The sequence below is a fragment of the Mya arenaria genome, chromosome 11 (genome assembly GCF_026914265.1).
Source record: "Mya arenaria isolate MELC-2E11 chromosome 11, ASM2691426v1".
Classification (NCBI taxonomy): domain Eukaryota; kingdom Metazoa; phylum Mollusca; class Bivalvia; order Myida; family Myidae; genus Mya; species Mya arenaria.
The window spans coordinates 13,070,896-13,083,701 of NC_069132.1; the positions used below are offsets into that span (position 1 = coordinate 13,070,896).

The 12,806-nt window shown below is 39.3% G+C and overlaps 1 protein-coding gene across 1 annotated transcript; it reads left to right on the forward strand.

Annotated features, from left to right (window-relative positions):
• The first annotated feature begins 7,162 nt into the window (after positions 1-7,162).
• Positions 7,163-11,603, forward strand: LOC128209376 (gremlin-2-like). Its single transcript, XM_052913398.1, has 2 exons — positions 7,163-7,409; positions 9,585-11,603. The coding sequence occupies exon 2, from the start codon at positions 9,596-9,598 to the stop codon at positions 10,223-10,225; it is 630 nt and encodes a 209-aa protein (XP_052769358.1). The 5' UTR covers positions 7,163-7,409; positions 9,585-9,595; the 3' UTR covers positions 10,226-11,603.
• Positions 11,604-12,806: the final 1,203 nt, after the last annotated feature.

Genomic DNA, 12,806 nt, shown 5'->3' on the forward strand with positions numbered 1-12,806 from the left:
CAGTTATCGAAATATGCTTTATATACAATTTTTTGGTTGTCTTTTACTTCAATATATGTTATAAATTCTTTACCAACCTCAATTTTTCGGCTCCGATTTTGACATTTTTCCGCTGCGTCCTATCTTTAATATTAAGGGTTTTTACCCGTTTTCTCAACTATTTTTTTGCCTGCGTCCTATCTATGCTAGCGTCCTATACATGATATAATACGGTATATTGACCCATTGTCGGTCCTGGTTCCTGAGCATTTTGCTTGTCAACACTTAATGAAACTTGGTTAGAATGTTACTTAGTCAAGTTTATAGTAGGTTGTGTCAGGTCAAAAAGAGGGTCAACGGGTCAAATAAATGAGACAAAAAAAGTAAGAACTCCTGAGCCAATCATCATCAAACTTGGTCAGAGAGTGTTTGCCAATATGAAGTCTTTCAGTCCTAGCTTTCACATTTAGAGCTATGTTACTCAATTGTGAGACATAGGGTCTTCATGGCCTGCTAAGATGTTCTTGTTTGTATCCATCTTTGTGACAAAGCTCTGTGGTGCATTTTCCATTTTGTTGTTGTTCACTCATTAGTCACATTATGAATAGAACCATAACTTACATTCAAACCATAACTTACATTCAAACCATAACTTACATTCAAATACTTTTATATAAATGTAAAAATATTCACTGAGAAAATCTCATTTGCCTTAAATTATGAACTGTAATAATTCCAAACAAATTATGTTTCCATTTATTTAAAATTGTTATGTCCTAACTGTTGAGTGTTTTAATTCGACAAGTCTGGAGTAAATTCATTGAAGTTGTGAATAATTTAATGTTATACTTCACAATATCAAGAAATAGAGATTTTTATATACCATATTTAAAGTTATTAATAAGAAATCAAGTGCTTCACAGTGTATTTTAATTGCCATGTACTTATCTGTTTGAAATGATTTAACATTCCCTTTGTTGTTACTTGTGAGTCATTCCATATTTTCGAATTGTTATCCCTGTAAATGGATATTTGTGTTGTAGATTTCATGCCATGTAAACACATCAACCAAAACTCTGCTTCCACTCATGAGCACTGAACAATCCACTGTATGCAATCTAACACAGTCGTTTAAGCTCAAGTTACATAATCTTAACAGAATTTTAGTGTTTGAGGGGAATGTTTGATCACCGCATTGCATAAAAATTTATGCATTTTTAACCAGGTTTTCACATAGTGAAACCTGGTTTTTAGAATGACGAACGTCGTTGTTTGGGCCGGCGGGCAGCCGGGCGGCGTCAAACTCACCTATGAAACTGAATAACTTAAGTAAACGTTGACATATCTTGACCAAACTTGGGGTCCCTAGGGTCAAGGTCAAGGTCACTGTTACTAAAAATAGAAAAAAAGGTTGAAACTGAATAACTTTAGTTAGGGATGACATATCTTGACTAAACTTGCTCTATAGGAAGAGTTTATGGAGACCTTTCATGGGATTGCGTTTGGGGTCCCTAGGGTCAAGGTCAAGGTCACTGTTACTAAAAATAGGAAAACGGTTGAAACTGAATAACTTTAGTTAGGGATGACATATCATTTCTAAACTTGGTCTACAGGAAGAGTTTATGGAGACCTTTCATGGGATTGCGTTTAGGGTCGCTAGGGTCAGGTCACTGTTACTAAAAATAGAAAAACGGTTGAAACTGAATAACTTTAGTTAGGGTTGACAAATCTAGACCAAACTTGGTCTATAGGAAGAGCTTATGGATACCTTTCATGGGATTGCGTTTGGGGTCCCTAGGGTCAAGGTCAAGGTCAAGGTCACTGTTAATAAAAATAGAAAAACGGTTGAAACTGAATAACTTTAGTTAGGGTTGACATATCCTGACCCAACTTGGTATAAAGGAAGAGTTTATGGATACCTTTCAATCGATTGCATTTAGGGTCCCTAGGGTCAAGGTCACTGTTATTAAAAATAGAAAAACAGACACAGGCTGTTTTTCTGTCAATCATTAAAAACCTGGTTTCTTCGCATTGCCGCGTTTCTTGTTTCATGATAGCTTAAAAATTACCATTATTTAACTGCTGGAAAAATGTAAATGAAGGTTATTTTTTTATTTATTTTATTTATTTTTTTTATTTCAAAATGTTTTCCTCCAATACACAGTAATGCTCCTAGTTTTGTGCAGGGTGTTTAGCACCTCTCAATATACTAGTATCAGGGCCTTCTGGGCAGTTATGTTGACACTGTACTGTACAAAATATACCAATAACGTCCTTCTGTTTAAAGCTGCTTGCCAAAAATCAATGTTATTTAAGTTTTACTGGCCTTATTATTTGCATCAAAATTGTCCAGACAGTAGTTCATAAATGGAAAGAATGGCCACATAAATGCATAACATCTAAACATCTATTTCGGTTGGTGGGATTTCCCCCGCGTACCCCACATAAGGACCTGTGGTCACTAGATCCTGAGCTAATTTTCAGGATTGAGAATTTGGCTCTGTTGCCACTCTTGAATATTCAATGCTTGTTGAAATTTCTGGATGACAGAAATGTAAGACATTTGTGTATGTGTATTTATTGTGTATGAATGAGTACCAGTAATGTCCAAGACAAAACACTTTCTTGTTTTTTATAATTGATGAAATGTAAAAAGCTACATTATTTGTTTGTTAAAGTCTTATTTACAACAATTGTGAATCACTGTATGCATTTCCTCATGTACTGCATTCCATGTTTTACGTATTTTAACCTGGTATGACAATGGACGGTTCAATGAATGAAGCTTATGTTGTGCATTTCAAATTTTACATTTGTTACACAATTTTATCATGTGATTCCTTAATGACCCGCATACATGTACTGATGATATTGGTGGGTTTTGAAATGCCAAAAATAACATGGGATAAATAGAAAGAAACAAAGCTGTTATTTTTTTTCCATTCAAAGGGACACATTTACGTTTTATAGGGCCAGGATAAAAAAAGAAATGTGTGTGAAATGTGTGTGAAATGTGTGTGAAATGTGTGTGAAATGTGTGTGAAATGTGTGTGAAATGTGAACATAATTGTTGGTAGATAAAACATCATTAGCATGTGACAGAAAATACTTTTTAGCTGAAAAAATGTAAGTAACGCTAGTGGATTATTTTTTTAGGTCTAGATTTACTCAATTCTGTCAAACCTTTCTCTACTGGTTGCTGTCTGGTGTTTGTTCATCAAATTAAGTAAAATAACTCCATTTTAACCAAGTTTATTTTTGAATGTGTAACATAAAATCTGTAAGTCAGTCCTTTTAAGTAATATATCTTACTGTATGTCAATGGTAGGACCGATTACCTAAAACACCTGCAGTGCCTGAGGATGCTTGCATGTTTATAGCAGGATGTCTTGGGCATGAAGGCATTTTATTGTAGACATAAAATTCGATTTAACTGTGATAATGTCTTAACTTATAGTTTATTTCACACATCATTTCAATTTTAATTCCTCAACTATGCGTTGTGAAATACTTTCTGCATATTTGACAGGTGTTTCTGTGTATTCTGTGGGACTTTAGGACAAGTAGTGTGAAAGAAGACTGAGATCATTACAACACATTAATTATAACGAACCGCGGCACAATGTAACGCGAGACTATTGACATATTGTGTTGGGAACACTGGAGTACGTGTAGATGAGCTACGTGTCCGGCTAGGTGAGCAACACCGCCACCAAAGTGTACTCCGGTCAGACCAGGCCCACTGTCCGGACCTTAGACCAGCGCCAGCTGACGACAAGCCCAGGTTACTCAACTTGCAATCTGGTCGGATCTGAAGACTAGCGGTCGGCCAGCGCCTAGGGACGGTGATCGCAGGCCCATGTTACGCGGCTGACGATCCATCACCGATAATTGAATATCCGTGACATCCCCAAGCCTCCATAATGATGATATTGTTTATGAGAAATGAGCTGATAACTTGGAATCAAGGGTATCAAATGCTACAAGTTTTAGTGCGAATCGCAGCCAGCTTCGAGATAAGACATAATGATCTACACGCAATTCAGCTCCTCTGTTTCCCAAACGCTCATTATACAAATGAAGACATCACTCGCCAAAGACAGTCGACGTAATTCAACAAACCAGTAATTATATATTCTTTAATGGATATTTGGTAAGGTACATCTTTCATCCCGCGCCGCTACTGGTAAACAAACAGGCGACTAATCATACGAACATAAACCTGCCCTAACAATCCTGATAAATAAACCCAGGGTGATTAGACCGTTCAGTGAGCGAGTTTAATGACGGAACACGGAAGTTGAGGTGTGGATGTTGGCACGAGAGAGCCCCCGCTAGCCACAACAATTCTCATTACGGAGACGTTTGCTGTTTTCACTTCACCTAGAACGGACAGTTTGGCGCCAAAATGTTCACGCGCTGGAATTCTACGTTATGGAGAACTTACCTGAAATTGTATTAGCAAAGATCATCGAAGGGTTTGGGTCGTCTCGTGCGCGGAAAACAAACTATAACTAACTATTACTTGCCAAATTATTAAGAAAATAACGTCTACTTCGAGTCGTGATGGCGCGGAATTTAAGGAATCCAGCAATCGGTTGTCGTCTGCCTCGTCCAATCACTGAAAAACTCCCCCCGCAGACGGTTATAGATTATGATTACAATTTGATGAGAATAATACAAACACCAACGTGCAATTATTGTCTGGGATATTGGTGTAAGTCTATACGCTAGTCTTACGTTCAATTTCATTATTTTTTACGAGACATACTCCTTAAGGCTAGACGTCTCCTTACACATAGACGTTTTGTAATAAATAAAGAGAGATTAATGGGAACTGCAACCGACTGTAAAGCTCGCGTAAATATTATCGAGATATTGCAATGAAGTCACTAGAAGAAAATACTTAACGCTTCATTCTAGCGCTATCATTGACATCATCGGCAATAAAATGATCCTTGATAAATATAAAACCGCGAGGGTAAATACCCGTAGCCTATCCGTGTTTATCCAACGCATGTTTATGGGTCGACCGGGGTTTTGAGAGGTCTAGATTTATTAAAAATAATGCTAAGGAAAATGCATTACAGGCCAGGACGTCTATAATCCGATATATCTAGTTGGTGCCGGGTGATACTTTTTTAATTCCCGTGTCTCTGTCGGAGGCACTAGCCGCCGTGTTATGGAATCAGACTCGACGTAGCCGCTACCTGCGGGCCTCGGTTATTGCTGCACTGGAAATCTCTCAGATACTCTCACTTTTCTAAGTATTCTCTGAATATGATTACAACTGTATTGTACAGTTTTGATTATTAGTTACACGCATGTTCCTTTATTTCGTGACGATAATGACTCTCGTCTTGCACTGGTCGTTTACACGTGCCGTCATTATACCGCCGCGGAACAGTCGTTTACACGTGTCGTCATTATACCGCCGCGGAACAGTCGTTTACACGTGTCGTCATTATACCGCCGCGGAACAGTCGTTTACACGTGTCGTCATTATACCGCCGCGGAACAGTCGTTTACACGTGTCGTCATTATACCGCCGCGGAACAGTCGTTTACACGTGCCGTCATTATACCGCCGCTAAACAGTCGTTTACACGTGCCGTCATTATACCGCCGACGAACATTTTTTCACACGTGCCGTCATTATACCGTCGCGGAACAGTCGTTCACACGTGCCGTCATTATACCGCCGATGGACAGTCGTTTACACGTGCCGTCATTATACCGCCGATGTACAGTCGTTTACACGTGCCGTCATTATACCGTCGCGGAACAGTCGTTCACACGTGCCGTCATTATACCGCCGATGGACAGTCGTTTACACGTGCCGTAATTATACTGCCAAGGAACAAGAATAAGCGAAAGCAAAACATTGGTCAACAAACGTCGCCTTCTCCACAGGGGGGGGGGGGGGGGGGTATTTACCTACTTACTCATTTCAGGCACCACGCTGACACGGTTGCATTGGGTTATTAGGTTCGTAAACTACCTTTAACGATAACCAAACTTAAACAGTGACCTTATTTCAAAGCTGAGTCCATTGTTTTATAAGTAAATGATAAGACCAAAGTAAACATATCGACGTAATCTTTACTGTAGTAAAGCTTGGTACGACAGTAGACTGTGGGCTTATCGGGCTGGCTTTCACGGCTCTCCGGGACCGACCCTGCGCCACTCAATCCCGTATTAACTTGGATTTGCAGAGTCAGGAGCCTCTCCGGGCCCGCTATAACAATACCATGAAAAATGGCTCCTCTCGGCCTTGCAGTCGCGGCTCGGATATTTTTGTATTGTCACACTCGCCATAAATTTGAATTTAATTGACCCTCGGTTAACATTAGCGATATTAGTCTTGTCTAGATCGAGAGGGCCTTGTTTACATACGTTGTTATAATGTTGTGATGTTTGTTTAGATTTTGTCCACTCATTGAGCCCGCTATACTAGCGTCTACAGGAGGGTCTGACACTGGCGGAAAGGTGTTACCTGAGACTGAGGGTCGCCCTCTTGCACTGTAAAACAAACCAAAAGTGTGGCACGAACTGTTAATGTAGATACATCCATTATAAACCGCCTGATTTACGATCGAACATATCTTTTAATTACAGATAATGGTCCCTGAATAAATACGAGTTTATATGAGTGTCTCCGCGACCAGCCACTGTTCCATCTGGGAGCTGTGATATAAACATGATAAATGCCCATCTCTCGACTGTCATTTTTATACTAAGTATGTTTTATTTTCAAATTGCGAAATTTTAAAACGCATTAATGGTAGTTACTCAAATTTAAGCTGTCTTTATCGAACTAATGTGTCCGTTCGTCTTTTTTTCAGATCGTATGGCAAGTATTAATTTACTCCGTTAACAACCAGCTAGTACTGGTCAAGTTGTGTTGCAACACCTACTAATTGAATTTCAAGTGATCGATGCAAACATTTGTAAACGTTATATGAAGGTATTAATCACGTCCCGGGGTCCAGGGATGAGGGCTCCAGTCCTCCGCCAGGAAACAAAGCTGCCGTCCGACAACCTGTTAGCTGAGAGGCATCCCGAGGCGCTGGCCGCCCGCCAGAACGGTACGAGGATTTCGCACTCTAGGCGCCACACCGGCTCTCCACTGTCTATATGATACCCAGAGTCCCGCGGAGAACTCAAATACTAAAGAGCGCTGATCATGATCAGTTGAATGCTCGAAGCGTCTTGGGCTGTGCTGATACGTCCCCGATATATAAGCGATCGATTCTGATCAGTTGTAAGATCGAAGCTACAGAGAACTCGTGCAGTGGTATCTGAGCCAGTGTTGTGTGAAGCTGCATCTTAAGCTGTCGGTGTCACCAGGAGTTTATATCATCTATCTACAAACTTGTATTATATGTTTCATGGCGACAGATGTGAAATACGGATAAATTGCTCTCAGTGGTAGGTACAATATAATGAAGATAACATAGAATGTATTTATTATTTTGAATATTATAAATATTTATAAATATTTCCACAGTAATTGTGAAATATTAAAGCATTCTGTTAAAGCAAATAGTAGCACATTTAGTTACTTGATTACTGGTATTTTTTTTATTGAAGCCAACTATAGAAGTGTTACGTACAGTATGAGGTATTACAAAATTGTTTAATATTAATTTATTCTGCTTTTTTTTTAGAATTTACGATTGTCCTGAAATTATTTCCCTGTGGCCACCTTTATGTTGTTAAGCCTGATAAATCATGATTATTGACTGTTCATATCCAATATTATCTATGCAATAATGGTTTGTTTTCCTAAATAATTCTCCAATTTAGATAACATTGAAATGCGTCCTTATTATCTGGGGAATCAAACAGAACTGCTCATTCTCTAAGATAGTTGGATTTGTCCAGTGTTAAATAAGGTGGGGACAATGTGACATCTCTCTGTCTCCCGCACGATCCGGGGATTAGCGCATTCCTGTCACATTCCCCCCGCCTTATACACCGACTTTTACAACAATTAAATTTTCGTAAAAGCCCACAAATTAATTTTGTACAGATCCCCTGCTAAGTTCCGTTCAGTCTGTTTATAAGTCTATATTGCCTCCTTAAATCTATTTCTGTAGTGATAATGAACATTCTCTTTGATAATAATGTTCTATATTTCACTGAATGGGAACTATCAGAACTTATATTTTAGAATTGATAATATCACTGTCGCCATACCTTTCAGTAATAAATTAGTTTAAAGAGGATTGAATTTGGCTTGTAATTTTACATCTTAATTGTGGTAAGTGGAAATATTTGAAGACTTCGATTGCGTATCGGCGGCTGTCAGAAGTCACTAGCATGGTTCTCGGCCAATTAAGCAGTGCCGAGATAATGGCTTCTAAAACACTAAATTTGATTATTCTTATCAAACATACGGGCGTATATCATGTTTCTATGAAATGGTTAGTGCACGCTGATTAAAATAGCTTTAAAATCTTAATTTAGAGCATTCCAATAACGTGAAGTGTGTCACGTGTATGACTCGCCGGCGAGACGTGCTCGGACTCACAGTAGTTTTCGCGGTTTGCCGTTGGTGGCAGCATTTGTTTGAAAACAGAAACCATTTGAGCTAAAAACATTTCTGTGGCTTTACAAAGTGTGAATAACATCATTTCAGACGCGTTCATATAATAAGTTAATCAGTTTATACGCCAATATCTGTGTTATCTGTGTGCTCATCAATTATGAGAAAAAGAGTAACGGATAGCTGTAAGGAATATCCACAGGAGTACGCGCTGTTTGTTGTAATCCTAGTTTTCCGCAAACAGACCTGCATCCAAACATCATGAAACTTTGATATTCTTTTGAATATTTGAGTTGGGCGCGACTTCAAAGTTTGCTGGATGCAGAAATTGGGCGTTCTTTAACAGGTTTCCCTTGCTCATTAATTAGTGCGCTTCTTATTAAATGATCTGTGTTAATGCCATGTAATGTCGGCTAACGTGTGTGCTGTGGCGCCGGATAATCGGAACAAGGTTCAAATTCTTACACTATTATAGCAATAAATACGCCTCATCCTTTTGTAACGTTGAATAAAGTATTTTCAGAGCAAAATATTTGCAACTAATTGTAAACTACTTCGCAACAAATTGTTTTCTACCTCGCAAAACGTAATTTTAAGGTGTCAACCCACCAAGACACACTGGCGTCCATGTCAAACGATGAAGGTCAAGGGTCATTGGCATGAATGATTTGGAGGCTGGTCGACGTTATTGATTGAAATCAGAACATTAATTGTAGACCATTGTAGTTTGATGTCAGTAATCTGTGTCGTGTGTCACGGAGACGTTTCACTTGAGACGCAAATGCGTGCAAACACGTAAAACTGTGATAAGAAATACTCACTGGTCATCACTCGTAACGCGAAATAAAAACAAAATCTTAAATTCATATAAAAGGTAGATCGTAATATTATACTCCTGCGACTTACTGGATATATATGCCATGGAATAGACAAGAGATTTTTGTTTTGACCTTTGAAACCACTGAAGACATAGATGCAGTTTTTTTATTTTAAATATTTATATCAAAGTTGTGTTGCAGTCGATCGAACTAACTTGGTTCCTGTTTTCTTTTCAGAAGCTGTAGTCATGCGGCCGACACTCGAGGTACAGCCCCTGTGTTCCCTCTGTCTCGCGCTGGCGGTCGTGTCCACCTACATCCGGGGAGCCGCCCTTGCACCCGGAAGCAACGACGACAAGCGACGTCAGAAAATCATCTTCAAGATGCTCTCTTCTAGCTCCAATGAGGGGCTAGCACCCAAAGACCAACCGGATTATAAGAGCTATGATATTGACATTAACCCGGCTCTAAATAATCGTGCTGGGGACCTTACCCGCAGAGATGATGTGGTGGCCATAAAGGGTGACGATAGTGGTCCGCCCATCTTGGGAAAGGACAAAACTCCACTGACTCTGGCCATGATGGAGCGATTTAAAAGCACGTGGTGCAAAACTGAACCATTTACCCAACTTATTAAAGAAAAGGGATGCATAAGCAGAAAAGTACTTAACAGATTCTGTTATGGTCAGTGCAATTCATTTTATATTCCCAAAACCTTGCGTAGAAGAACTAAAAGAAAAGTGTTTAAATCTTGTGGATTTTGTAGACCAAAGCGGACTAACACCATCATTGTAACTTTAAAGTGTCCCGGACGAAAGAAAGGCTTTAAGCAGAAGAAGGTCCGCCAAGTGAAGGAATGCCAGTGTCAGGAGCGGTGAGCCTCGGGGGTCACATGGGATGAGGCGAGTGTGGGCCAGGGGTTGGCCGGGAAACTGTGCAATATTGTCTGAAAGCGGTTCGCTGGCGAGGTTGGTCCTGACTCCTGCCATGGCATGGGTTCATACAGTTACAACGGGTACTGCACTCACACATGCACCAGACACGGACTTATTTCATTGACTATGTGGCAGTGAGTTTTCATCGGACGTCGAGACATAAAATGTGGTGCTATGACGTGTTCATTAAGACCCAAGTGCAAGTATAGTGCTACTATATAATTTGAATGGAAAACTAAAGATGAAACATTTTTGTTGCCAAATCTCTGAATCAATCACTAAAATTGCTATATAACTGGTAAACACTTGTGATACGATCTCCTGCAATTGTACTGTCGGAATGTGTGACTTCACGCCGCTTTTAAGTAAGCTGTGGCGCTTCCCCTACTGCCAGGCTGAAGGCACGGCGGTTTAATGTGTCGATCGCGCCTAGAAATCGGTGCCACTTTTCTCAATCATGCTCCTCGTAAATCTAACAGACTCCTACAATGGTTTGATTTTGTCGACTAAAGTGTTTTATTTCTCCTCAGAAATTCGAGTGGTTGAAGTATTGTTTTGTCGTAAACCTGTGAACTCGTAAAGTACCAAAGGCGTTCGATGCTCCGCGGTGTCTACTGGAAAGCACTGTTTATTTTGCTACCAAGCACTAACCTGGCACAGACAGACAGGAGAATCATTCAACGGGAAACATAAATTGCTATTTTAGAGGCGGGATATTTAGCGCCGATAATGATTCCAGAGTTTATTTTCGGCGTTTCTAGGAAATAATAGAGACGGTCATTACAAACAAGTGGCGCGCTAGACCAGCCTGTTTTTACAGAGAGAGGACTTGTATAATATTACTGGCAACACTTACAATAAACGCGAGCCTACATTCTGTGGCTTCAACTGAACTTGTTATGGTCTAAATACGGGTGGTCTCAATAGGAGTTTCTTCTTTTTTCTTTGTTGTTTGTTCTTAATGCGTTTCGATTTTTGGGATTTTTTTTTCACTTCTGCAAAGGCAATTTATGAAACTTAAATACTGACAATCGCACCGTATACCGCTCAAGCAAACTATCTAAACATTTTGTTTAACGATATCTGATAAAAATTCTGATGTTAATTTGTTTTGAGCCGAATTGTAGACAAAACACAGGCATTTGAAAAGAACAGACATGAAGGCTGTATTTAAACAATTGTTTTGTTCAATCAAGATTAGACAATTGATGTTGTTTTATGTGGGTATATGTTAATGTGTATGTTACACTGATAAGCTGTGATAAGATTTTATGTAAATACGAATATTTATTTGAATATTGTAATAAATATGTAAAACTTTTGTCGCCAGTATTGTTTTGCATCAGAAGTGTGTCGGGCCACAAATAGTTGGTCCTTTTGAGACCCGTTTCGTATACGTTCGAACATCGATGCTCCAAACCCGATCATTCTATGCTACAATACAATGTACTAGTTCATCATGTGTTGACTGGTGTGGGGAACCACGATGATGATGATGATGATGATGATGATGATGATGATGAAAAAAAAGTGCGTGTATTTTTTTATTTTTTAAAATCGACTTTAGCGTAATAATTGCATTTTCATCTCGGCTGTAGATCTCCCAACTTTCGTAAGTCTGTTCTGAACGCCTATTACAACGATCACAATCATCGACAAGACGGAATGGCACAAATATTTGTTTATTAGCCGATACACCTTGGTTTTATTGGAATTATTGATAATCTGTTCAAGTTGGGGAATAAATCAAGCGCTTCTCCCCAGGGGTGCCGACGAGCAGGCGCGACAGTTCGTTTGCTGGCGGCTGGGCGTCGGCAAGAAGAAGCGTATCCCTGGTGCCGCCATGGACCTCCGCCGCCTTCATTTAAAGGCCGTTTACTTTGATTTGTATGATTTTGTTAGCATGATCGATCCAAATGATATTACTATTATAGAAATAATATGTAGTTGTCCATCAGAAATAATGAACGTTACAGTTTTATTTCAATACTTAATAAATCATGCTTTAAAGGGACTCGCTCATGTTTTGGCACCAACAATGAGTTTTCCTGGTAATGCATACTTAAATTATAATTATTTTACTCTTTGATACCGAAATGGCAGAACAAACTACAATTAAACTTAAAGTACAAAAAACTTGGTTGTAGTTGGGAGCGAACCGACGCCGGTACAGTCAAGAAAAGATTAGAACACTGATACCACACCCTCGCCTACAATGACTAGTACATTAGCTGACGGATACTTTAACCTTTATTGAATATATTGGTACAGTCTTTTGCTGAATAGCAATTCTAATGCTTTTCAAAGTCGTTGACTTCACAAACAACATTTAAGCAGATACCAATATTTATTGAAGGGTCCCAGCCGTTAGTATCTAAGTCTAACACGCCTAATATGTTTTGCGACACACAATCCATAAAAAGTGCCTTTTACAAACAATGAAATAGTCCCATTAAAGGAAATATTTCTATCCGATTTGACACACATTTATGGTTTCCTCCATTTCAATTCCAGGCGGCGGGGG